The sequence below is a fragment of the Trachurus japonicus genome, chromosome 24, assembly GCF_045865225.1.
Source record: "Trachurus japonicus isolate A0001 chromosome 24, Traja_1.0".
Classification (NCBI taxonomy): domain Eukaryota; kingdom Metazoa; phylum Chordata; class Actinopteri; order Carangiformes; family Carangidae; genus Trachurus; species Trachurus japonicus.
Genome location: NC_140930.1, coordinates 24834573 through 24861611, shown reverse-complemented (window position 1 = coordinate 24861611; position 27039 = coordinate 24834573). Strand labels below are relative to the sequence as shown.

The following is a 27039-nucleotide window of genomic DNA, read 5'->3' as shown; positions in this document are numbered from 1 at the left end:
CCCTTGAGTTTTGCAGCCAATGAGGGACGAGGATTATGTACAGGAAGTGGGGTGTCGGCGTTATCTCTGAGCTCTCATTGGACAGAAACTCGACCCGACGCCGGTTAGAGCCCGCCCCCTGCCAGTTGCTTCCTACGTCGCTAGCTCGCTGCTACAGAAATAAACCTCCTTGATAGAGACAGCGGAGCGGGTGCCCGTGCTGACTGTAAACGCCACTACGGTCCAGCGGTTCTTGGAGGCTGTAGCTGAAGGGAGATAATTATTCGAATAAACAGGAAGCAAGCTAAATAACTGCTCCGTGAAAGCTAAACTGTCATTATTTGTAGATTGTCAGTTCTCCACAAGCTAGCCAGCGCTAGCTTAGAGAGAGAGAGAGGCTAACTGAAAGTGTCAATTACTCCAGTAGATAGACTAAAAAGGTAACTGTTACTGTCAGGTTTACAACAAACTGAACAGTTTTCTTGAAAAACAAAAAAACAAACGAACCAGCAGCGTTTTGAAATAGTCGTTGAATCCTATTCACTTACCATTAGATACTATCTAGTCATCCCACAGCCAGGTGACGTTGACAAGCGGTGATGGACTTCGTTGCTGGATGCATCGGAGGTAAGTTAGATGCTGCTGCACTTGTACCACATCCATTCACTCTAGTTATCACCATAGAGGTTATCACTGCCTAGATGAGTACAGCTGGCACAGAGCCACTGCAGGGTTTTCCTTTTAGGACTAGTGGACCTAATCATAAACATACTGAGCAACACACCCACAGTAATGTGATGCAACTCTATCACTAGATTACGAGTGCATTTCTGAAATTCCACCGCAGGTCGGCACACTAAAGCCAACACAGTCTGTTACTGCATTTGACCTGGTGGCAGACTTTGACACTGGATAGACCTCTGAGTGGCTTTTCCCTCTCCAGTCTCAGCCACAGAGTCAGGTTGATAATGATGAAATTATGTTCATTTCCTCTGTAATAGTTTTTTTGATTGCTTAACTTTAATTATGCCACACTTTGAATGTAACTGGACGTCCCAGGCCTGTTTCAGGGAAGTGCTTGCTCAGAGGGTGTCCCAACCTTCACCACTTCTCCCTGGTGTCACTTGTTCACCCCATAGGGAATTGAAAGCATGCAAACAGTGCAAAGTGCAACCTGAGCCTTCAAGCTGGGACGGCTTGGCTGTTTAAAGTTTCCACACTCACACACACACACACACACACACACTCACACGCCATGGGCAGATGAATCAGTACACACCCCTTGACAGACCAATCCCATGCTTTCTCTGCTGTGACAGACCATGTGGTTTTCTTCCCTCTCACGGTGTAGTTGAACTCGGGGAACCATCTACAGTCAAATGGGATGCTTAAAGATAGTTAGTGACACAAACACACACAAGATTACTGTTTTGTTACTACAACTATGATGCAATCCTCTCCTTTGCTTGTTTTCCTGCTCTCAGATCATGCCAGTACTCTAAGGTCAATGACCGCTCATTATTGTGTTAGACAGATGCCTGCTTGTGTGCTTTTCCTGGCTTAGGTCCTGGGTCTCACCTCTGATAGGCTGTTTTTTTTTACAAACGTGTCATGTGACAAAGCAGGTGCTTATGTAGGATTAACTTGCTGTGGTTTATTTACTGTGGTCACCCCGGTGGGCCACGCACTGCCGCTCTGTTTGTTGATGTTTTTTCCCACAAATTAATGCCTGTGATTATATTTTAATCATACAACAGTGTCTGACAACAACAACAACAGAACATTTGACCTAAACCATAACACTGACAACTGTGTCTAAACTGATTTGCAGTTGTCACAATTTCAGTCATGATAGAGCAGTGGTTCCCAACCTTTTTTGGCTCGTGACCCATTTTGACATCACAAATTTCTGGCGACCCTGCGATCATGTGCAGTCGCGTGATCGTGGCTGTCAATCAAGATGCTCCAGCTCAGATATTCTTATATGCTGCATTTTTTTTTAACTCGATTCTTAAATTCAAGAACGTGAAATTATAGAATACAATTGTTTAGGATTGTGTGTGGTGTTTTTAATCATAATTTTCAAAAGAATAATAATAAGTTAAAAAAATATTTTTATCAGTATTTTTTTTTTCAATTACTAGACATTTCAGGTGACCGCATTTTGATTCCAGGTGACCTCACGTGGGGTCCCGACCCCAAGGTTGAAAAACACTGATTGAGACTAGAGAGTTTCATTAAGATAATGACCATGATGAAAGTAATTGTGGCAATACTTGGTATAGGCTAAATGAGTAAACCTGTGGGCACTAAGTTTTATGTAATAATAAGGTAATGGTTAAGAAGTAGTAGTAGTAATTAAAAAAAAATTTAAAAAGTATTTAATACATTGAAAATCATTTTAGAATCTATTAATCGACCATATAGGCCAGTAAAATGAATTCATGGCAAATAATTGAACCACGGGATGCAGTTATTGTACATAAGTCTGCTGTAAGGGGGGCCAACAGTTTGAGACCAGTTAAAAGGACCCCACAGAAACAGAAACAGAAACAGTATAACAGAGCAAAGCCGTAGTCATGTTGCCTGTTATATTTCATATGGCATGTTGGAGAAGAGGGCAGGTTTGCTAGGGCTATAGGTGCTTCTTAAAGCGTTAGTTTTCTATTGATGTTGTTTGTGTGAGCAGCCTGGGAGTTGTTATTAACCCTCTATTGCATGAAATATTACTAAGGCATGGTAAAAAATGTTTTGCATGTTTTTATTACTTAAAATTATCTAAATAACAGAAATATTTAAAAAAATCTTAAATTTTTTGTAAAGGGGGGGTCGTTGGTAAATTGTTGCCATATGGCAACAATATGCAATCGTGGAAAGTCCCATAAAATCAACATTTTTGACCAAAAACTAATTTTATTTAAAGCAAAACTCAACAAATCCATCTCATACTCAACCAAAACTAACAAACAAACATTTATAAAATAAAAACATTGTATAATTTCAACAGTTATCTAAAATGTCTGAGAACCTGGAACCTGGAACCCGTCTCAATGAAGTACATTGAATCACTCATTTTATTTTATTTCATTCAGTTATCTAGAAGATATAAGTGCAAGTCCATTTAGATAATATGTTACAAAATACCTTTAATCACAAAATATAAAAAAATATAATGTTTTTACCTTTAAAATATAAGAAAAGGTTGTAAACATAGTCTTAGGGTAGGTTCATGCTATGCAAGTCAATGGGACTCCATTGCGTTGAATGCACCAGGAATTTTCCATATTTGCATACTGTTGCCATATGGCAACACATGTATTTTAGCATATTACAAAAATACTATTACATCAAAACTGAATTAAATGTTAAAAAAATAACGTTTACTTTCCCCAGATAGTGATTTCAATTTTTTATTTGATGAAAACTTTCCAAAATTCTGAATAAAAGACAGTCTTCGGGAGCCCCACACAGTGATGTTTACATGGCAGATGTCCATGAGCAAAAGGGACTGGCAAACAGGATATCTTGGTAATTTGACCTCATAAATTGTCTGTCCTTCAAAGTAAAACCCCCCTTTTCACACCTAACTGAAAAAAAAAAAAAAAAATATCATAGCTTTTTAGAAAAATGAAGATAAAGTAATTGTTGCCATATGGCAACACTATGCAATAGAGGGTTAACTAGATTTCAGCATGGGCTCAGGTAAGAAGCCCAAACTGGCATCGCAACATGGACATGTGCTGCAAAAGTCCAAATTATGTAAGTTTCAAAGGCGTGCTAAAGAAAGTTTTAGGAGGTGATGATGCCCAGTGAACTGGCCCTGGCTCAGTAAGGCAGTGTTACCCTGGAGGCGATGGCAGCGTACTCTGTGATTACACAACAGCGCCAGCAGCGGGCTTGGCCTTCAAAGACTGCTCAGATAGGCCAGAGACTGATATATTCAGCCTGATGTGTCAGTGGGTTCAGATTTCTTAGAATATCAATGCCAGGGAAAATTAATGGCATGTGTGCATGGGTAATGTAGACTCAGCAAAGAGTCTAACACTTGCTAGAAGGACAACCAGAGAGTGTGTCTCAGTGTACGCTGCACTCAGACAGGCATATGCCCTGCTTTAAGTAATACATGGGTCTACATTGAGGGGGTGTGTTGTTTCAGTGGCATTCTAGATGCAGCAATTGGCATGGTGTGTAAGAAAGTAAATAGAATTAGCCCTAAAAACATTTTCTATCTCCACGTTCAAAAGATTATCACACCTCATCCTTCATGACAGAACAGCTGTAAGCTTTCTTTGGCTCCTGATGTGGTTGAATGACAAGTCAAACAAAGACTATATGGGCCACGAGCAGCGATAATAACCAGTTGAGCTATCACAGAGGAAGGTGATGAACGTCAGTGTTAATATAAATGGCTGAAAGACTTCCGTACATGACAGTCAACTTCTAAAAATGCAAGTATCAAGTCTGGAGGGTGTGTGAGCAGGTTGTTCAAGTGAAGTGGCATGTGATTGCATTTGAAACTTATGATATAAATTATGTTGAGTTAAGTGTTCATTTTATCTTTTGTCCTTAAGGTGCTGCTGGAGTATTGGTTGGGCACCCATTTGACACCGTTAAGGTAGAAAATGTTTCTTTTTTCAATGTACAGTTGAATTCAATTCATTAAAACAAATAGAAAGCTGTAAAACCAATTCTCTATGTGGACATGCACCATTAAAAATACAAACAGTTAACTTTTTATGAACATTTATATGTTGTTGTTTTTTTCCAGGACTTTTTAAGACAACTTTATTCTATTCTATTTCATAATGATAAACTTTTTACAACAAATAGACTTGAACGTTGGTCATAAGTCATTAACCTGTTTGCTCTCCCATAGCAACATGTTCAGTCTGTCAGGGTGTAACACATCGCTGAGTGGTGTCCTCTTTTTGCAGGTGAGGCTGCAGGTCCAAAGTGTTGATAAGCCGCTGTACCGCGGGACATACCATTGTTTCCAGTCCATTATACGGCAGGAGTCGGTAGGTGGATTTATTTTCCATACAAATTTAATGCTGGCATTGTGATGCAGACATGATCCTGAATACTGATGTGATGTTATACCCTGGATGTTTGCATGGTGAACCACCTGGAACTGCTGTGTGTGACTGTTCCTCAGCGTTTGGGATGAAATGGAATATGTAGGGGGATTTATTTCTGTAAGTGATTGTTGTTGCTGTTGTGTTTATCTTCCTTTGTGGCCTGTAAAGCTGTGTCTGTGCCGGAGTGAGATCTGAAACAGCTGCTATGGCCGGCAGTTTGGAGTCAGCGGGGGCACAGTGACCTGGTGCTAGAGTAATGTCAGACACCCTTGGTCTTGTGACTGAATGGGGCACTTGAAGCTGTGAGGCCAGAGTTAGGGACACTCAGAGCTGGGATATAGGTCTATTGAATTGGTTCAGACTCATTCGCTGCCTTTATTTTTAAGGTAACTGTAGTGACTTTTTTCCCCCATACATCATTGCCTTTTGTTTCTGGCAATAAAAAGCAATTTTCAGCCTAAGACATAACTTTAAAACTCCAACTTGCATGGCTGGATTTGTTATTCTAGGTGTCTGAATAAGTCTCCTAGCGGATCACTCAAAAATGAAGGAGAAACTGGACTCCGAATTTTCACATTTTCTCATTTATACTGCAGGCACTTCTGCTGCGAGAAGTATTATAGGATGTGTCTGCCCCTGAATTTTGCAGCACAAATTATGCTTTTAGGAGAGGCTAAATGGGGCATAGATTTTAGATCACACTAAGAGGCCTGTACAAGTAAATGAGAATATAACAGAAAAGTTAATTTATTTCAGTAGTTCAATTCAAATAGTGAAACTCATGTATTATATAGATTCATTACACACAGACTGAAATATTTCATGTGATTATGGCTTACATTTAATGGAAACCCCAAATTCAGTAAATCAAACTATAGTAGTATAGAAAAGTTCACTATTGTAACCTAATGGTGTCACACTCTAATCAGCTCATTACTCAAACACCTGCAAAGCCTTCCTGAGCCTTCACTTGGTCTCTTAGGCCTGCACACTGCAGTCCAAATCAGATGTTTTTTGCAAATCTGATCAGAATCCGATCTTACTGACTGACAGTCCACATTACATGTTGCATGTTGTGTGTGTCTCTTATCCACATTGATTTCTATGGTAACAGGCTACACCCAGAAAACAAACAAACAAACAAAACAGACGACAGTGATCGGTGCCTGTTTCTGTCCCAAATCATGTGGAGCTGCAGCACAAATAGTCTGATAATAACAACAAAAAAAAAGTCTGTTAATTGAAGCTACAGCAACCAAGGCAACTGGCCATCACTGCTGGAACGACAGTGGAACGGTGCGTTTGGTGCAGGCAGACTAGCGATGCCCAGTGGAATGTGCAGTGTGTCAGACTTCAGACAACTTTATTTCTCCCGCAGGGGCAATAGCAGTACCCAGACTTCGTTAAAAGACAAAAGACAAAGAAAAGAGGCGGACAAACAGATCCATGCCGGGCACACACAGTCTATGGCACAGATTCTCACAAGCACTTTAATAAATACAACAATACATGGGCATAAAACAGATGCAGGAGTAGACATTCTGCATGATTTATCAGTGTCTGTCCGTGCGCTGTCGTCATTGTTGTGTTTTTGTTTGTGTCGCGCTGCGAGTGACACAGAGGACACTTCAAAATTCTATTTGAGCAACGGAGGCGTTCACATTGAAATGGATCTGAATCGCATTTGAAACCACCCCCTAAAAAATTGGATCTCATTGGTTTTTGGCTGACCTCCATGATATTCTAATTTATTGAGATGTGCCTGTATAAAGCTACAGAGTATCTACAGTAATGAGAGGAAAGTTGCATAGGAGTTTGATATAGTGATGTATCATGTACGTTTGGGATGTGCAAGAGTCTTTTTGTTCTGTTGTGGAAGTTACTGATGCTAGTAGTTCTGGAGTGCAGCCATCTTTTTCATATAGTGATAACAAAAACGGTGTTATTAATAGTTTTAGCCATAAAAAAGGTTAACAGTAGCTTTACTAACTGGTGAAAGTTTGTCGCAGTTGCAGAGGTTAGGGTATAGTAGATAACAATGTTGAAGGGGGCAGTTGATAAAATCTTAAACTGCTGACACAGTTGAAGTCCTTAAAGGTCCAGTCTGTAAACTGTGTCGCTCGCGCTCACCCCTCCCCTCGGCAAAGTGACGGTGGCCTTTGAAGACAAACACATTAGCAAATTTCCACGTTTATAACTCTACCGACTAACCACTAACTCGCTGTCGCTGCTTCCTCCTCCTCCTCCTCCTTTCCTTCCATCTTCTTCTTCGTTGGTTTATTTATGCGCTCTCTGGTTGGCTGGATTTTCAGCTCGGGCTGCCGTACAAACATGGCGGCGCAAGATGGCAACGCTTTTTAAAGCAAGTCCCTTGCTATAAAAGAATAATTATAAGGCTACGAAAACCAAACAAATTTTATTTAATAGCAATTATACACTGTACACAAATATATTCATGGGTAGTATATTCAGATTTTGCCAATAAACCTTGTCAAATATTACACACTGGACCTTTAAATGTTTAATTTATTTTACAGTGATGTGGTAAAACACTTCGTCTGACGTGACCTCTCTGACCCTCTGTGCAGGTATTTGGTTTGTATAAAGGCATCGGATCTCCCATGATGGGCCTCACATTCATCAATGCTATAGTGTTTGGTGTTCAAGGAAACACCATGCGCATGCTGGGACACGACACCCCCTTGAACCAGTTCCTCGCCGGTGCAGCGGCGGGCTCCATCCAGTGTGTCATCTGCTGCCCCATGGAGCTGGCCAAAACCCGCATGCAAATGCAGGGCACCGGAGAGAAGAAGTCCAAGAGGAAGCTGTACAAGAACTCCCTCGACTGCTTGGCACGCATCTACAACCGGGAGGGCGTGCGGGGGGTAAACAGAGGCATGGTGACCACGCTTATCCGCGAGACGCCCGGCTTCGGGGTGTATTTCCTGGCCTACGACGTGCTGACACGCAGCCTGGGCTGTGAGCCCGACGACCGTTACATGATCCCCAAGCTGCTGTTCGCCGGCGGCATGGCCGGCATCGCCTCCTGGCTCTCCACCTACCCGGTGGACGTGATCAAGTCGCGGCTGCAGGCCGACGGGGTGGGCGGAGTCAACCAGTACAGCGGCATCGCCGACTGCGTGAGGCAAAGCGTGAGGAGAGAGGGCTACATGGTGTTCACGCGAGGCCTCACCTCCACGCTGCTACGAGCCTTCCCCGTCAACGCCGCCACCTTCGCCACCGTCACCCTGGTCCTCATGTACGCCCGGGAGGCGGCGGAGGGGCCGCAGGACTGCGAGCCGGCGCAACCGAGCCACCACGCCCAGATACAGCAGCAGGCCCAGCCCTCCAGCCTGTGACGGCACGGAGCCGGCACCCTCACACCGGGGCACTTTACAGGAGCATGGACAGACAAAACACACATCCAGTACTGTTTGACTCATTTTACATCAGACCAGTCATTCCCAGATTTGAGTCAGAAAATATCCGGTTTATACAAATGCTTGTTTTTACTTTCCTTTCAAAAAGAAAACAACAGAAAAACATATTTATTTTTTGCAGTTCTATACATTGAAGTTTGCCTCTGAAGGTGCAAACTTGTAAAGGGAATGAGATGAGGAAAGTTGAGATCTGAGATTGGAGAGAGTTTTTAACGGCGGTTTTTAAGAGTGCTCTCTCCAATGGTTTTAGACTTGTTACAGAGCCACAATACTGAGCAGGTGGCTGGGTTACGTATACAGCATAGACACTGAAAGTTGATATCTCCATGAAATGTATCCTGAAGTATGCAGTGTTTAACTGCACCTGTATATAATACTGGTTTTAAATGATTTCATTTTTTATGTATGTTGGAAACACGTTTCCTGCCTTATGATATGAAAACTTTTACTTTGCATAAGGAAGCTGAAGCACCAGTGTGTACCTGAACTGCATCCCCTGAGGAGCTGAGAAGGAATGTACAGTATGTAGCATGAGTGACGGTGCAGACTTTACCACGGTTGTCTGCTGGCAAACCAAAATCAGTGCAGCTATAATCTGATCGCCACTAAAAAAAAAAAAACCTGTTAGTCCATTCAGCACGTTACTACTCATAATGGACTACACTCAACTGGTGTGAAGGGCTCTTTGGGGACTGTGCGTGAATCAGGGTTGTTGGTGCCGTTATGTTCATGTCTTGTTTAGTTGTCTGTCTGTCTGGCATGTTGTGTTTTACCAAATAATGTGAAGTTTTATCAGTGTGACTTCACCTCTGCTCCGTGTTTAAGACCTAATCCAGAATATGTCGTGCCTCATGTGGCACTGTACTTGCCCCACTATTCTATTTTTATTATTCTATTACATTTTATTTTCTGAACATTTAATATATATTTAAATAAAAGCGGTACGCAATACGGTTACAGTTGCTGTTGTTGGGTCAGAAGTTCCCAGAGTTGCTTTAAAAGTTCTATTAAGTTTTTCCTCTTTTAATTTATTGACTTTTTTTTCCTTTTTTTTAATTTAAATAGGCCAACAAATGACCTAATATTTATAATGTCCCTCGTCAAATATTATTGTGCACCTGTGGCTGTTGTCCACCAGGGGACACTGTAGCTGATTTCTGCAAATTAGAGCTGTTTTCTAACAGATCACTTCCAGTATGAGGAAGAAACTGCTCCAACAACAACAAAAAGAAATGTATTCTTTGACAAATCCTCCAAAATGGGACTTAAAGGGTGCAGAATGTTGGATCATTAATACAATTAATTTATTGCCTTGACTTACCAGTTATTGAGACAAGTAATCGAATAAAAATTGTGTGTCTCTTTGGCAGAATTTTGATCTCTTTTTTCCCCTAAATATAAGATGTTTATTTTGTGTACGGATATTTAATATACTGTATTTAACCATCTGGATTGGGGCTTTGATGAAACATATTTATTTGTTTAAGTTACTGTATTCGCTAGATAATGTGCAAGTTATTATTAATGAGTGGGAATTGTCTGCTTTCTGCATGTGTGTGTGGTCAGTATCAGATGTTTTTATTTTCTCTCTGTATCTTCTGCCTGAATGTTGAATTTCTCATTGTAAAGCAATCAAAGTCTCTCCCCAGCAAATCCTTTCATGTAAGTTCTCATCAAAACAATAACTCATCAGCTCTGATGATGAGCTCCGTCTAAACTTGTCAAACTACGATCATCGTTCGCAATTGTGTATGAAGGCTCATGTATGAAAGGTTTTTCCGGAGAGTGGTAAATGACAGATGCACTAAAACCTTTACTGCGTTGAATGTAACACACCTGTATTCACCCGCAGGTGTCCTGAAACTCAGAATTAGAGGGGCGAAATGTTTTCTGGCAATCCAGTTATTTAAACTGAAATGTTACTAGTTTGAATTGTTCAGTGCTGCTCAGATAGAGAATCTCCAAGGTCACGTAGTGTTTTGATGATGGGAAAACATGAGAGTGGAGAGGAATGTAAAGTGATGATGGTGTATGTAAAAGTTGCTTGTGCTTAAATCATTAACAGAACCTCCTAAACAGTGACTGTTATCTCTGGCTGGAAGGTGTACATACCACATCTTAATCCATGTCATTGCTATTTAACAGCTAATGTTCTACCCAGCTGATGTGATAGGTGCAATATGTACAGGATGTTACTGTATGAGACTGTTTTGAAGTGACTGGTAATGTAAATATATACATATATTCATATGACATATTTTTCGGTCTAGTTGTGTGGTTCCCTGGATGTCTGAGTTTAGACAGTTTTTGAAGTCTCTATTTGATCAGTTAGAGTTAGCTGCTACACTGAAGAGATTTTAACTGAAAAACTGAGACATGATATTTTTGTAACATAGACATAATCTAACCTATTTGTCTAGCTTTGTCAATGAGGATCTGTACAAATGGGTAAATAAAAAAAATTAAAAAAACATTCAGCAGCCGTGTGTCTTCTTAATGCAAACACAGTTAAAATGTTGTTCATGCACATTTCCATTATGGAGCTGTGCAACATTAATGACAAATGCATTTGCACATTTATATGAACACAATGAATTAGTTCACTATCTGAGATCACGGGTTTCTTTTTATGGATGTACTAATTACATAAATCTCACACCAGCTCTTCAGCCAGTACTATTCTCAGTGTTCTGGGTCAAACTGTACCCATTAAACCATGGCAACAGACACAGTTTGTTGATTTGTTGGCATGGTTCAGTAGTTCAATAAGCTGTGGCCTAAGGACAGCAGCTTCAAACTGAATGTCGAAAATGTCCCTTTGTTCTTTACAACAGACCATAACCACCTCTGGTGCCCCTCTTTGGCTCAGAATCACTGTATTCTAGGAGTCTAAACATACAGAAGTACAAAAATTGACTTTGAAAGCAGCAGCATCAGGAGAAAAGAGCTTTTAAACTACAATCATGACAGTAGGTTTAGTTATAAGTGGGAACAACAGTCACTGGTTCAAGACTGAAGACCTCAGCTTGGCAGGAATCTGGTTATGACTTAAGTTTGTAATTTCTAGGACAGCGAGGGGACACATGGTTCTGTTGATAGACCACAAAACATTGACATCATTGCACTGGCCTGAATAAGTGGCCTACCTTTGAGCTTACTAGAATAGATTTTCAAAAATGCAGAAAACATGATGTAGAGCTCTGCACTCTAAAAATGAAAACTTAAAGTTGTTGGCCTTACCATATTTTTTCAGCTGACTAAACAAAAAACATTGAGTTGTGTTGTAAACTAATAAACATTATTTATTTCAACTATCTTTTTCAAGTTTTTTGGCTAAAGTTGGCCTAACTTAATAACTTGAGTTAGCAAACCTCAAAACTGTGCATTTGAGGTCAGGACAAGTTCTAGAAGTTGAGACAACAAGAACTGGGGTCTCCAATGCATATCTGCAGGGGTTCCACCACAACGACACTGCTGCCATGTGCTGCCGACATCTCTTACACTTCTTACTCTCAAGGTGAGTATTTTGCTCAATATGGTACTAAAAGTCAGGGTTCACGTGTGCAGATTATACATTATTATATATTTATTGTCCCCCTCACGGCTAAAGAGAGTTGTAGATGTTAATTGTTTACCAGTTAGCTCTGTTAGCTCCGTTAGCTCTGTTAGCTCCGTTAGCTCTGTTAGCTCCGTTAGCTCTGTTAGCTCCGTTAGTGCGGCTACAGTGGAACTGGAGCTCATTTATTAAACACAATGAGCAGTGCTACAAATAACTGGTATACTGCTTATGTGTGCCTCTGATGTTAAAGTTTAATGTTACTTTAGAGACTCATTTTTACAATTGGGTGTCATCTAAACATGAATATAGGCTATATGACATTAATTGTTGTTAATTGTCTTGGTGGACTGACAGGAGAAGATTGAGGTGCAGCCCATGGTCACAGAAATCCAGGAGAGATGGCCTGCCCTGTGTCTTAAGGAACAGGTAAGAAAATGTGTGTGAAAAAGTTGCTAAACTATTTTATATCACAGAACTATTGCTTGCCTTATACAACGAGTAATTCAGCACCTTGCCAATAAAGGTATTCAGAAACTGACTACTTAAGAGAAAATCCATGTGAACTGGTTCGGTTGGATTAATGTGTGCTGTTTTTTGTTTATTTCAGATTTGCAGCAAGTTCTGATGTGTAACCAAGGAACTGTTGTGGACATTTAGAGCAGCCGTGCCAGGAAAAGGGACAAGACAGGGAGAGACGCTTGGCTGTTCTTGATGAACAGGTGAATTCATGTTATAAATATCATGTATTTTTGATTATGGTTCAGGGTTACTGAGCAAGCCCTTAAAGGGATAGTCACCCAAAATTGAAATTTCTCTCCTGTGTCGACTAAGGGCTGGGAGAAGTTTCAGAGTTATCTGTCGCTTCTCTGAGTTACAGGGGGTCTTGGCATAGCAGTGCATGTCCATATAACGGTTGCAAATGGATACCAACTGTCTTCGTAACAAAAAATGACTCACCAAAAAACATCCAAATACTCCATAGTGCTAATGTCCCTCTTGTATTGAAGCCCCGAAATGCGATATTGTCCTGAAAAAAATTAAATCTGTCTGTCCTCTTCCCGGTTCGTCCAAATTTGATGGATGCCACCCCAATTATAAGACCTAAGTTTAAATAGTCACAAATTAATCTCAGCTGCACTGTTTTTTAACCAAATGTCCTATGGCTTTCCTGTGTCCAATTTCCAGACATCACAATGCATCAAAGCAGAGCATGTCTAGACCTCAGATTTCAGAGACACTTTTCCTGAAACGCCTGGTGAGTACAGAATGTCTGTTTTTATTTTTGGTCAACCATGAGTGCACATTAATTATCATGCACATATAATTCTCTATGCCATATTGCTTTAGAATATAGAAAAGATGAAATATCCACACCTTGGATTGTAGCTCCCAAAAAACCGTATTAATCACCAACGCCCCATATATTTTTGCCTTCCACCTACAGTAGCGTAACCCAGCTTAATGGCTGAGAGCCTCCTTTCTCCCTGGAACACAAGTAATTTATTTAACCAGCCATTTAATTTAAGGTTGAATATGGAGTTTTACCAGAATACCACAATCTATTGATCATTGTAGGCAACAACAACAGAAGAATAATTCCTGCAGTCCGTTGCCAGACCGCTGCTTAGTGTAGCACACTGTTGCTTGGGACGCCGCTCTGACCAGAGTAGCACAGAGAAAAACTATTTAGGATATTTCATTTCATTTATTAGTTTATTTCATAGGGACAATCAACAGAGTTAAAAGAAAACTGTAAGTGGGGCAGAGTTAGCCAACAAGGCTAGTTACCTGATGTTTCATTTTTACCGCCATTGAACAGCTTCAGACTATTGTGATGTTAGATAAATGACTTGTAGCTTGTTACAGGGATGAATAGCAATTAGAATCACAGGCAAAAAAAACTGTATAGCACAGTAACTGTACACTACAGGTTTACTCAGGCTGAGACACAAATTTAAAATTACACGCTGACATAGGTGTTTAGTTATCTTAACAGTGTTTATATTGAATTTGGTTGAATTTCTGCTTTCAACAGGACACCGATCCAGAAGACAGACAAACAAAAGGGGTCCAAATGGGAGTGCTCACCGTGTTCGTGGATGGTGCACCGGCCTCGCTTCAAACTGTTAACAGCATTGCTGTGGTGTTGCTGTAGTGCTTTTTGACTGTGTTGTGGTTTGGACTCTTTTAACAAGTTTGGCCACACCAGTCTGCATCTTTTTGTTTGTGGGTGCAGTGTACAGTACTTGCACTAGATAGATTTAATCATATTTGCTGGAATATTGCATTAAATGTTTAAATAAAGATGTTTTACTTAACTAGTATTATTTGTATTTGTATTATTTGTTGTTTTAGTTGCCACAACTTGAGAGTATTTATAAGTACAACTTGAATTTTTGAGTTTTGATGCATTTGAAAGGTAACTTATCTGAAACAAAAATAATAAGTTGAGACTACTAAATTTTAAGTGTTTAAAAAACTCAAAATTTGAAGTTATCTTTAAGTTAATTTACAAGTTATCTCAACAAAAGATAATTTGTTGGCTTAACTTTATGTGGTTTTATTCAAAACTTGAGAGTTTTAGTTGGACTCAAAACGCAAAAATCTATTGCAGCCAGTTACCTAGAATTTTTGAGTTTTCACAGCCCTTTATTTTTTACGGTGTGGTGAGAACAGCATACTTGTGAAATGCAGAAGAGCACAAACGTCCCACACTAATTGCAGACGGATATTGTCACTGTAAATCAGCTTGAGCACCATCTGCTGATGAGTCATCGCAAGTGCAAAGACATCTTCACACAACAACACAAAGCTTCAAAAGAAAAGTTGAGCACAAACTAAATTCCATTTGCCTCTGTGGTATTTGGTTCAGCAACAGAAAGTACAGCCTCAAGCATTTTACTCACAAAAATGTTCCTGACTGTGTCTTTTCAATACCGCATCCTTGAGGAAAAAAAAGATGATGCTAAGAGTTTTGATAAATACTTAATTAAAGCACCAACAAACCCAAAATGTAAACAGAACTTTAAGGTCACACTGTCTCTAACATCTGCTGCTGGTATTCTGTTATTCACTGAACCCTTCTGGATAATCTTGACAGGACTAGGGAGAGAAAAGCCTGTCCTCATCTTTAAACTTCTTCACTCATCTCATGAACAGCTGGCTGTCAACCTCCAACTAAAGACAGAATACAAAACAGGACTAGTCAAGGTTAAAAAAGTTTTTATTGACGTACTTTTGTAATAGTTTGTCATGAAATACATCCACGATGCTGGGCACGCACAAACCTCAGAGAGATCACTGGACTGAATATTAAAACATTTGAATGGTGTTTGTAATAATGTGTGTGTCTCATTTCACACTGATTTGCAGAGATAAAATGTAAAATTAACTTGAAATGTTTTTTATTATTTATTGAATTCAAAATCCATTTTTTTCATTATCAGTTTTTTAGTGGAGATACATTGTAACAGTGTCCTGAGGCTGAATTATTACCTCAACAAATCAGGTTTTGTTTTCAATTAAGTTTTTTTCTTCTTCTTTTTTGATAGATTATGTGTGTGTGTGTGTATTTGTGTTCGTACACTTGCACCAAACTTGGTAGAAGTGTATGTCACAGGCCAGGAAAAATCATCGAACAGTGAGGTCGATCCAGAAGAAGTATTGGTGAGCTCGGGATGGATTTCTTTTGTTTTTTTCAATCCGTGGACCTTGCCATAAATATGGAAGAGGATTAGGGCCACTGTGAAAAAAAAGTCAGCTCTGACTTTTTTCTCAGAATTCTGAACTGTGGTTCAGACCGGGTTGGATTTTAATTCCCAGGCCCGTTGAGACCTCTCCTCCATTGTTTTTATTTTTCCCAGGTAACCTCCTCCAGGTTAGACTTCTGACCAATAAGGGAACAGTTGGTTAGCGCATGGCATTTGTTCACAACTTTGGACGGCTTGGAACTACTACAGTGTGAACACAAACAACCCCCCCAAAAAAATATGCAACAGTTGTATCAGTTTAGTTGCTGAATGGGAACAAAGCCAACGAACCACAGTGTGAAAGCACCCTAACTAAACTTCTGAGAAAAATGTCAGAGCTCACTTTCTTTCACAGTGGCCCTCATCCTCTTCCGTACATAAAAGACATACTGTATCTCTATTCTCTCTATTCTCATCATAATCTGGATCTGGTGGGAAGAAAAACATATTTGGCCTTGGTGGAAGTAGGGCTTTACGAGTGCCACTTCAGATGTATTTGTTTTGTTTTTCTTCCTATTAATCTTCAGCTGTATTATGGAAAAAAATATTGTTTTTGGTGTGAAGCAGAAAATAGACTTCCCAATTTAAAGTGTCATTCATATGACTCAGACACAGAATTGGACCAACAGCCTGGTAAGATTTTCCAAATCAGCAGGTTAAGGACGTTGACAAATGCAGGAAGTGACATTACAGTTGGCCAACATGAAACGTGACAACAGCAAACCCCAGAGTCAGATGTTTCACAGTCAACAGTTTTGCAGGATGGCTGGAACGGTGCAGGTAACAATCAATCTGCTGCTGCTCTCTTTCACCAGAACAGGTAAGAGAAACATAAACGTGATCTTAATATATGATTTCACTTTCCCAATCTCTCTATTCTGACTGTCTGCATTCTATATTTTCAGGTGTGAATGGACAACATGATCTGATATTAGCAGACCGCAGCTATGATATTACATTCCCGTGCGAAGAAGACATGGTCTGCTTTCACGTATGGCCGATCAACACATTTGTCACAAACAAGTACATTGCCATTGTCAGTAATGGACAGATCCAGAGGACTCAGTCAGAGGAAGACAGATGCACTCTGCAAATCAAAGATCTCACAGCGGAGGATGCCGAGCTTCATCACTGCCAACGAATGCCGAATGACTTACACTCTTACAATAGTGAGTACTGCCAAGTTTAAAATATTATGGTTGCATGGGTTGCTACACACTGCATTTCACCTGATTATAAGAAAGAGAAATATGTTCATATGTTCTTGTTCTTAAAAATAATTTGTTCCTTTAAATAATAATTAACTAGTTTTAGTCTTTTTCCTCTGATGTATTTATTGTAGGCTATTTATATGTATATGTTTGGCATTTCTACTTGTTGGTTTATTAGTTTATTTGGTGTTTATGACTTAAAGCAGAAGTAAGTGATATATTTGTGTTAATATAAGTCTTAAATAGTTATATCTTCCGACAGCAATCACATACATAGAGTGTTTGGTCTGAAACACGGGTCTGTCAGTCCCTCTGCTCTGCTCTGAGCCGAAGAGAAAACATTGATCGTATCCTACAGTTTTTATCCAATGAGGAGAGAGAACGGCATGCAGGGCTGTGTGTGCAGCCAAGGAACGCCGTGAATGTGGCGACGTAGGGACGAGGACTGTTATGGTGCGTTCAAGGAAACTCGTATTTTTCCGACCGTGAAGTGGTACCAGTTCGATCTGGTACGAGTTCACTGGTCGGAAGTTACGAGTGGCCGTTATAGTGACTTTCACCGGTAAAACAGGTCGGAAAAACACGAGTGGGTTGCCTGGAACGCTACAAAGTCGTAAGTTGTGACTTGAAGCTGTAATTTACGATTTCAAAAAGCCTGCCTGGAACGCAGCATTAGCGAAAACGACCGGACCACTTACTTCTGCTTTAATTTTATTTTTTCTGTAATTCTTTAGATAGATCTGTTTCTTGTTTTTTATTGTTGCAATGAATGACATGAATGCTGCTGTGGTGACCATAATTTCCTGTGAAGGATTATTAAAGTATCTATCTATCTATCTATCTATCTATCTATCTATCTATCTATCTATCTATCTATCTATCTATCTATCTATCTATCTATCTATCTATCTATCTATCTATCTATCTATCTATCTATCTATCTATCTATCTATCTATCTATCTATCTATCTATCTATCTATCTATCTATCTATCTATCTATCTATCTATCTATCTATCTATCTATCTATCTATCTATCTATCTATCTATCTATCTATCTATCTATCTATCTATCTATCTAACCAACCACATGTCTGTCTTCCTATCAGCTGCCCCGGTGTTAAACCTCTTGCCTGCCAGACCACTGTTACTGCAGTGTGTTGCTCTTACCTACGTGGATAGGAGACGTTGTTCCCCAACTGGGATCCGACTGACCTGGGTGGATGAAGCTGGTGTGGAGATACAAGAAGATATGTATCATCAGATAAATGGACGATCCCTCTGCAATACAACTCTGACTGTCTCCTATAAAGAACCTGGAATCAGGAAGTTTAGGTGCCAGGTGACTGTGGATGGAGAAGTCCAGACTGCAGCTGAGTTGTCTGTCAGAGCCCCAGGTCTGTATGGAACTGATCCCAACTAATGGACACTTGTTAGCTAAATGCAGAAAAGTGAATGACAAATTATCTTTCTTCTTCTCTTTGTAGCTCTCAGGGGGAAAGGAAAAGGATTATACATAGAACTGGAACCTGAATCTCAAGGTATGAGAAGCTAATTCTATATTAGACAAAACAGTCCTGCCAAAATAATCCTACCAATATAGCTAAAAGGCAGGACATTTAATACTGTAACATACTATGTAAAAATAACATTAAATTCATATTTAATCTTGTTTGGATTATTGCAGAGAGCCATAGACAATTTGGTATTGATTAACATCAAAATACAAAGGGGCTTCTTTTGTAATTTAAATAATTGTATGGTAGTTTTTGACAATAGATTTAGACAATGTATTTCAACCATACAAAGAATATGACTGTCATTTGTTTTTTTCCAGATTCCAACCAAGACGTGATTGGAGCTGCTGTTGGGGCTGTGGGCTGTGTGGTTTTGACAGCAGTGATTGCACTGTTTGTTATAAACAGAAAAAGACGAAGTAAGTTCTCCTAAACTTCTGGGACCTACAGTATAGGATTGTCCTCTGAAATTGCTACAAAAGAAATAGTCACAAATGAACTGATGGACCACAAGAATAAAAACATGAATCTGGTTCAAATATTAAAACTGGACACTAGTTGTAAATTCAGATGCAGTCACTTCTAAACAGGTGTCTGCACGCCAACTTGCACAACAGTACTTTGTGGTGTGTGACACCATTGCTCATGGGGACGTGTGCTAACATCCTACAAGTTCTCTTTTCACTGTTCCCGACATTTGTTTTGCAAGTGTATGTCATGACGTGAGCTGCGTCCTATAGGCTTTCTTATGTTACCTGAATAGTTGTTAAATAATTCAACCTTTAGACAGCAGACTGCAATACATGATGTAAACACAAAAACACAAGTTGTTTTTAAATATGAATTTGTCTAATTATATATTTATTGTAGACAACCAGCTGCCTGGTGAGCCCTGTTCAGACCAGTCTGGGACCAGCAATGTAAGTCAACTCTCTTTCAAGTAGATCAATATCCTATGTGCTTTAGAAATGAATGTTAACAAGTGTGCGCATATATGTGTCTGTGTGTGTCTTTAGGTCATGGACACAGATGATGTCATCTATGCTGACATTATTCTCCCCTCTGGCTCTTCTCGAGTGCTGGTCCCCGACTGCGAGCCCACTGAGTACGCCTGTGTCCGATACATGTAGTCCGCTGTGCAAAATATCCATTGCAGAGTATTTTTCTGTTCTTGCTTCTAGTATTGGGAAACACTGCATATCAAAGTGAAGCAGTGCGTACCTGACAAGTCTTTACCTGAGCCATTTAGTATTTTAACTGTGACAAAACTTTACAGGTTCTTTAATGGTCTACCTCAACACAATTAACATGTTTTGCCATTGAGCAGCACAGTGAATGGTTAGAAAATTACATACTGTACATATTTGAAAATACAAATGATTGTTTAAATGAAATTGACATTGTCATTTATGTTTATGACTGTTTTCTTCACAAAACCTGTACAGAGTTTTCAAGTCTGTGATAAATAAATAAAACTAAGAAAAATGATGATGATAGTCTTGCCTTGTTATATTTAATATCTTTGATGCTTTGTGATGTGCTGTTCCCTGACAGAATGTGGCAAAGTGATGTTTCCCTGCATGATTTGACTGTACAATATGGAGGTCATGAGCACAATGAAGTGGCAGTTTGCCTTTGAAGTATAACTTTCAGATTTAGCTTTTCAAAATGACTGTTTGCATTTGAATCAATCATTTAGAAACATGACAAGATATGTGCGCCAGATTCCGCAGAAAGCTAATATCCAGATTCCTGGTGAATGTGGCAACATGTATTTTCATTAACTGATATTAAACCAGGTGAAGGACATGGAATCAGACTGAAACCATGTTACCTAAGAACAACATTTCACTGGGATGGTTTGGTGAGATAAAATCTTTGCAGGTAGAGTATTTTCATTCAGAGCTGAAACTTCAGGTGCAGCCAGACGCAGCTCTTCATTACAGACACAATTTAGTCATTTTCCTTGTGCAAACCCAAAAATGTGTGTGTTTGGACGGCACTGCTGACTTTTACTTCTACTTTCCCCCGCCAGTACACACACATACACACATACAGTACACACACAGCCACAGCAGGTGAGAGACTGCCGGAGCCGGTCCCAGTGTTGCCCTATTTGCATTTTAAATACTTGCAGCCAGCCCACTACTGTGTTCACAGTGCAGTGCAGCACAGCTAATCTACACACCTAAGGTGTGTGATTGACTACAGCCAAGAGTCTGAGGGGGTTGAAGAGATGGTGAAGACACACTAACAAGAAAAGGGGGGGCGGGTGAATAAAGAAGTAGAGCCACACCTAAGTTAGAGGCCCTGGTTTCATATCACATAAAATGGAAGCAAATATGCTAATCAGACATTACATTACATTATCTTTCAAAAACAGGATGCAAAGGATGAAAGTAGATGGACTGAATTTCCTCTAATTACTGTAATCTAAAGGATTCATGTGAATGTGAGATGAAGGTGAGGAAAGAATGTTAAAGACAAAGCAAAGTAGATTTAAAATGCTAGGAGGATGTCGAGGTAGAGAAAATGTCTCTATAAAGATGATGATTGGGAACTAATGTAGCATGTACACTATGCATACAGTAGTACATCTCAGCAATAAGGCCCTTCTACAGGGTCAGTGTAATGATGTTATATTCCAAAAGGCAAACAAAACTCTGCTGCTGGATCTCTCAAGCCTGATTCAACTCTCAGAAGTTTTCTTTGACCTTTTCAACCAAACACGGTGTCATCATTCCTAAACTTACTGTCAGTTTTCAGTAAGTGTTTATATTACTAAACTGTTTGTATTCCAAAGAATTTCAACACACACTAAACTCTTCAACAGTTTAGGTCAAATCTGGCAACATGTGGGTGTCTCTGCGTTATCTCTGCTTGTATTGTAAGAACCCCCCCACACACACACACACAACAAGGATGGTCACACAGTCATTGTCCAAATAGCTGATAAAGCTTTAGGTCAAAGCCTTGAACCCCAGTGAACTCAGGCACCAGCTTGTCTGCCAAGTGCTTGGAGTGGACACAGCAGTGGGGGCCAAATGCTGTTGTCCCCTGGTGTGTGAGTGAGTGTGTGTGTGTGTGTGTGTGTGTGTGTGTGTGTGTGTGTGTGTGTGTGTGTGTATGTGTAGAGGAACAAGGCATTGGCTTGGGATCTACAGTGTGGGCTGCGGGGGTTGGAGGATAGTCGGTGGGATTGTTGTGCGTGTGTGGAACAAAAGGCTTTGATTACTGAAATCCTGCAAAAGGCAGGACAGGAGGTGTTAAAAGTGATACAGTGGAGATACAAACAGAGCTGGAGTGGAGCTCAGGAGCCTTCCTCTCCTCTCATAAAGCTCATGTCCACACCCTGTCTGCACATACCCACTCTAATCCACATACTAGGTTTCATACCGTCTAGACACTTTCTACCAGCCTTTGTAAAAGGAAGAGCAAGTTCATGGCTGTATGTTCAACTTGTGTTTCTGTGTTTCACACGAATGAACAATAAGTTTCACGATAAATCCCTCACAATTTATTTCTCATGAGGATTTATGAGGCCAAAACCACCACATTCCCCCTCTGATGCCAACAGCACTTGACTAATAACCTTGAAAGTGAACTGTTGACATGTGGAGTTGGCTTTGACAGAGAAAAGCAAAAATAATCATGTTGATATAACCCAAAAACACTGATACCTGCTCACCCACAGGGCTGCCTCTGTGTTCCTGTGGCCCCTGACACTTTGGCTTTTGTTAACACTTCACATTGAAATTGACCCTGGCTGTAGTCTATTTGAGGAGGAGGAGGAGGAGGAGGGGGGAGGTGAGTGGAGGTGGGGGTGTCTTACGACGCAGAAAACAAAAAAAAAAAGCGAATCGACGACTGACAATTTCCTGATGGGAGGTGCTGCTTATCACTCCCAAAAATCTCTCGTGCTTAGAGGACAGGACACCGCGGAGCTGCACGCGCACAATGGACTAAAAACTCCCAGAGAGAGAGAGAGAGTGATCAATAACATCAGCTGTGAAACCCTCAGCACTACGGTTAAGTGAGTTCCTTTTGGGACATATTTGAGTCACTGGACGCTCAGGTAAGAAAAGAAAAAACACACACACACACACACACACACAAAACGCCGTTCCACTGTTTTGCTTTGCGAAAAGTTACATTATGTTTATTTAGCCTATAGACTAATTCGCGTTCGATTTGTAATTTAAAGGAGCGCACCGAAACTTCGCAAATCAATTTAAAAGTGTGAAATCTCTGAAACGGTAAAATAAATCGATGAGATCCAAAAAACAAACAAAAAAACACGAGGGAACATAGCGTAGGCCTTATAGTAATGATTTGAATTTAATCCGAATTAGTTTTTGTGAACTTTCCGTTTAAACAATTTGTTGTGTCTAGTTCTCCACAAGGCTCAGTAGTATTGTGTGAGGCATATTGCTTTTGCATCCGTTAAAAACTAAAGGGTGAGCCTTGGGTCAACAAGGTGAGGAACTCCAATTGCTTCAATGTACTTTAAAAATGTGGGTTATGTCTTAATTGTACATGAATGAATCTCTCAATTTTTCTAAATGAAAACTAAACCAACAGTATTTATATAGAGCTGCAGTTCATCCCCTGTTGTTTTATACATGATTTCATTAAATTTCTCAGTATCATCTGTTTTCATTGACCATAGACATTTGGACATTTTCCTCCTCTCCCCTCCTGCCCTCTTTTATTTTTCCCTCTCATCCATACCACTCCCTCCTCTTCCACCTCCCAGCTCTCATCAGATCTTCAGGTATGATTCAGAGAAACGAGGTCATACTGTCTGTGTTGGGAGAGCTCCAGGAGGCCACAGAAAGCTCTGGTCTGGATGCTTTGACCAGAGTGGCCCTGGAATTGGATCAGGTCCTGGCCCCCTTCCAGCTCCCCAGGACACCATGTCAGGAGTTTCCTGAGTGGGCAGGCGTGGATGGCACAGCTCAGGGCCTGTATCCAGCTGATGCACCCAGAGGCCTCCTGCCCCTGAACTGCCAAGGAGAAGGCAACTTACTGTTTGATGCAGTCAGCATGCTGTTAGTGGGGAATACAGGACTTAGCTTGGAGCTACAGGTGAGTAGTGGTGCTTTAAAGTCTTTGTCATTTCTAAATGGTCACTAGTGGACTTATTCATATGATTTGTGTGCCTAAAGGTGTAATATTAATTCCATTATTTATATTTTTCCCCACAGGTGCGGACTGTAGTCGAAATGGTACTGTGGAAGCGATACTACCTGTCTGGGATGATTGATTCTAAAATGATGCTCCAGGCAGTTCGCTTCAGCCTCTGTGCGGAAGAGTCAGAGGACATGCTCAACCTGCCTGTCACAGTGCTGGAGGCCATTTTTGATGCAGATGTCAAAGCTTCCTGCTTCCCTGGTTCCTACGCCAACATGTGGCACGTTTATGCCCTTTCGTCAGTCCTTCAGTTTAACATCTACTCCATCTACCCGATGTTCAACCTCAAGATCCGACCCTATTTCAACCGAATCATCCGCCCGAGGACCTGGCCCAAAGACTCGGAGCCACTAACCCTCCACATCATGTGGTCTGGGGAGCTGCAGTCCGAGGGCTTGTTCAGGCCAAATCATTTTGTTGCACTAACCCAGACAACAGACCTCACTTTTGGAAGTCCTGACAGCCAGCAGAGGGCATCGCCCACCAAGAGCGAGGAGCTGCTGAACCAGGACTCGCAGCTTTCTTACCCGAGTCTGAAAGACAAGTACAACATCACCAAGAGGACCTTCTACCGCTGGAAGAGGCAGACACAGGAGCACTGCAAAAAGTCAGCTGCCAGGTACGAGGCAAAGTATTTCTTACAAGCTTGTTACTTGGAGGGAAAGCTCATTCCTCTGCACCAGTTTAAGGAGTTTTTCCCGGAGATCTCACGGTCGTCTTACTATAACTGGAAACATGAGCTTCTGAAGTCTGGAGGAAACTTCTACTCATCCTCAACTGGAGAAATAAGTCCTGGAGAGAGTACGGAGCAGGAGGTCTGGTCTTCACCTGAAGCAAAGCAGGAGGAACCAGACCACCATGACAGTGTGGCCAGTATGTTTGGCCTCAACCTTGGCAAGTTGGATCTAGAGCGAGCCCAGAATGTCACACACATGCAGGAAGCTAAACGCTGTCTGCAGAATTGCATCGCCATGAATGCCTCCCTCCCCTTCAGGGTCTTCAAAAGAAGTTTCCCAGGGATCTCCAGATCAACCTACTACAATTGGAGGAGAGAAGCCATGCTGTTCAACAGAGGTTACAAGGGCAGTGTTGGCAGCAGTGAGGATAGCTCGGATGCTGACAAGAGCCAAAGTCCGAAAAGTCTGTCACCGATCATGCCGATCATCAACCGGCCTTCTATGCCCAGAATAAGGATCTGCAGGCGAAAACACAGAAGGTTCAGGATGGCGTACATAAGTAAGAAACAGCTCAGAGATGCAGCAAAGCTGCAAGTCCAGAAATCAAAGTGGTCCCTGACAAAGTTCAAGCTCAAGTTCCCGTCCATGTCCCCGTGTTTCTACTGGCTGTGGCGCAACGGGCAGAACCGCAAGAAGAAAATGGTCATGCAGAGTTCTGATGTCCCTGAGCGTCCAGAAAGCACCATGACAGAAAACAAGATCATGGAAAGGAGGGTCGAGAATCAATCCATGCTCCAGTTTGTCGAAAGCCCCAGATACCTAGAAAGCTCCACCATGCCCTCCTTTGATGCCCCACATTCAAAGCACACCCTTCTTGGCAAGGCACCAATAGATGAGCAGATGTTTGCAATGGATGTCGTGGCTCTGGCCAACTTCAAGGCCAAGGCCAAGCTGTTCCTGCAGCAACGCTTTGAGGAAAAATCCTTCCCTTCTTTTAAAGAGTTCAGGTCTTACTTCCCCTTCACTCCACGCTCAACCTACTACATGTGGAAGCGCGCTTTGCATCACGGAGTGTCACTGGTTCATGGATAAGTGCCTCAAGATTTTATCCCTTACAAATAGGCCTCTGGAGGGATTTTCTTTTTTTCTCCTTTTTTTTTTAAAGCTCTGTTAAGAAACTTATTGGTCCTAAAACCACATCCGCCTCTGCATTTTGTTGTAAAACACACTACCTACACACTGTACCATTTCATGCCTTCATGTTCAGGACTGTTGAGTACACTGGTTAAGCATCTCAATGCATTGTGTCCTTCTCCTTCCCCTGCACCACCGCGCCTCATTCCTTTCTGCTGGACATTTGCACGTGTTTGAAAAGAAACCAAGTTGTGGGTCTGTTTAAACCCTGCATCTTGCCCTTAAGGCAAAGAGTAGTTCAAAGCTGTTGTTTAGTGGCATTTTGTTTGAGGTCGTTTCTTCTCCAGTGTCCTTTAGTCCCTGCAAGGCATTGTACTTGGGTGCCTTTATTCTTTCAATTCTCATTGTAATATGATTGTTAATTCTTGAATGTGTGCTTTTTTGTTGATGCATGTAACATTGATGTAGATTCTTGGTGGTTTGATCTTTTTTTGATTCTTGGCATGTCAAGAGCAGCCAGTGTTGGTTTTCAAAGATGATTTCTTGTTCAGACTTCCTCTGTAAACAGGGTCTTTATTCATCTTTCTCCTTTTTTATTATTGAATGTACAGCTCAGGGTTTCACTTGGTGCACTGAAGGTTTTGGTGGCTGTATCAAGGTTTTGCTGCTTCCCGTCTCTGGTAATCATCACTATAAGCTGAGTTTTGTACACTATATTTGCACTAAGATGGTTCCCTTTACGCTGTTCGATGAATGTATTTCCTTAACCATTATGCACAATCTGGTTAAGTTCCTGCAACTTTTGAGAAATAACTTGAAAATTGAATATAAATGAAGATATTTTATTTTTTGTACACTCCATTTCAAAACTACCTACTCCCCTGAATTACTGGGGTGAAATTTGCATCTTAAGTTTAAGCTTTTGGTCGACTGTTCTGTTGTATATGAGGTTCCATTTCATTTTGTCTCCACATAGACATGTTTTGCAGAACTGCCAATAAAAACTGCCATAACAGATTTCACTTTTCTTTATGTATTTATTTTTCTTACTCATCAGTCTGCAGCTGCTACTTTTGATACTGGCAGACTGCATTATGTTCAGTCTGTACCGACTGTATATCAATTAATCAAGGCTATCGGCAAAAAGCAAAGTGTTGATCACTCTGCTTTTTGCTATCTGAAACTATACTGCTTCTTTACTCCTCAGCAGTGCTGGCATTCCACCACAATAAATGTCTGTAATTTCTTCAGTCAGTGGGGTCTCTTCCATGTCTGTGGCCTATTGTTCTACTCAAGCGATACCAATAACCCCCTTTTAAACACGTTTAATCTTATGCCCCATCAACTGCATGTTGATGTGATTCTTTGGTAGAGTAAATTGCAAGGCTTCACACATCAAATTGCTTTCTTCACTGGTACCATTTTGTGGTGCATAATGACCAAAAAGACGTGTCAGTTTGTGGCAAATTAATTCATGTTAACAACCAGAGTGCTGCGCAAAAG

General features: G+C 40.8%; 3 protein-coding genes and 1 long non-coding RNA gene across 5 annotated transcripts; all 4 read left to right on the top strand.

The window, feature by feature from the left end:
- Positions 1 to 153: 153 nt before the first annotated feature.
- Positions 154 to 9426, top strand: LOC146962047 (mitochondrial basic amino acids transporter-like). Of its 2 annotated transcripts, XR_015035198.1 has the most exons (5): positions 154 to 606; positions 4551 to 4594; positions 4914 to 4997; positions 7646 to 8751; positions 8798 to 9426. XR_015035198.1 is itself a non-coding variant. In XM_085770664.1 (4 exons), the coding sequence occupies exons 1-4, from the start codon at positions 579 to 581 to the stop codon at positions 8414 to 8416; spliced, it is 927 nt and encodes a 308-aa protein (XP_085626790.1). In that variant the 5' UTR covers positions 165 to 578; the 3' UTR covers positions 8417 to 9426. The 2 variants fall into 2 exon arrangements, 1 of the variants encoding a protein (XP_085626790.1); XM_085770664.1 differs by having other exon boundaries at positions 165 to 606; positions 7646 to 9426.
- Positions 9427 to 11958: 2532 nt separating this feature from the next.
- LOC146962046 (uncharacterized) lies at positions 11959 to 14343 on the top strand. The gene is made up of 5 exons (XR_015035277.1): positions 11959 to 12014; positions 12411 to 12482; positions 12664 to 12775; positions 13242 to 13311; positions 14092 to 14343. It is a non-coding gene; the product is annotated as an uncharacterized LOC146962046 (long non-coding RNA).
- A 2210-nt stretch (positions 14344 to 16553) lies between these two features.
- Positions 16554 to 20020, top strand: LOC146962045 (uncharacterized). The gene is made up of 7 exons (XM_085770777.1): positions 16554 to 16625; positions 16711 to 16974; positions 18125 to 18412; positions 18503 to 18556; positions 18853 to 18951; positions 19403 to 19452; positions 19549 to 20020. The coding sequence occupies exons 1-7, from the start codon at positions 16568 to 16570 to the stop codon at positions 19660 to 19662; spliced, it is 927 nt and encodes a 308-aa protein (XP_085626903.1). The 5' UTR covers positions 16554 to 16567; the 3' UTR covers positions 19663 to 20020.
- Positions 20021 to 23269: 3249 nt separating this feature from the next.
- vrtn (vertebrae development associated) lies at positions 23270 to 26554 on the top strand. Its single transcript, XM_085771017.1, has 2 exons — positions 23270 to 23620; positions 23740 to 26554. Exons 1-2 carry the CDS (start codon positions 23309 to 23311, stop codon positions 25492 to 25494), a joined length of 2067 nt encoding a protein of 688 aa, XP_085627143.1. The 5' UTR covers positions 23270 to 23308; the 3' UTR covers positions 25495 to 26554.
- The last annotated feature ends 485 nt before the right edge of the window (positions 26555 to 27039 follow it).

What these genes read in the sequence shown, in the direction of transcription:
- LOC146962047 (XM_085770664.1), top strand. Translation starts at nt 579, where the DNA reads ATGGACTTCGTTGCTGGATGCATCGGAG. An exon ending in CGTTGCTGGATGCATCGGAG is followed by an intron (nt 607 to 4,550) that starts GTAAGTTAGATG and finishes TTTGTCCTTAAG; the next exon opens with GTGCTGCTGGAGTATTGGTT. An exon ending in CCATTATACGGCAGGAGTCG is followed by an intron (nt 4,998 to 7,645) that starts GTAGGTGGATTT and finishes CCCTCTGTGCAG; the next exon opens with GTATTTGGTTTGTATAAAGG.
- LOC146962045 (XM_085770777.1), top strand. Translation starts at nt 16,568, where the DNA reads ATGGCTGGAACGGTGCAGGTAACAATCAATCTGCTGCTGCTCTCTTTC. An exon ending in TGACTTACACTCTTACAATA is followed by an intron (nt 16,975 to 18,124) that starts GTGAGTACTGCC and finishes TCTTCCTATCAG; the next exon opens with CTGCCCCGGTGTTAAACCTC. An exon ending in GTTGTCTGTCAGAGCCCCAG is followed by an intron (nt 18,413 to 18,502) that starts GTCTGTATGGAA and finishes TTCTCTTTGTAG; the next exon opens with CTCTCAGGGGGAAAGGAAAA.
- vrtn (XM_085771017.1), top strand. Translation starts at nt 23,309, where the DNA reads ATGATTCAGAGAAACGAGGTCATACTGTCTGTGTTGGGAGAGCTCCAG. An exon ending in GACTTAGCTTGGAGCTACAG is followed by an intron (nt 23,621 to 23,739) that starts GTGAGTAGTGGT and finishes TTTTCCCCACAG; the next exon opens with GTGCGGACTGTAGTCGAAAT.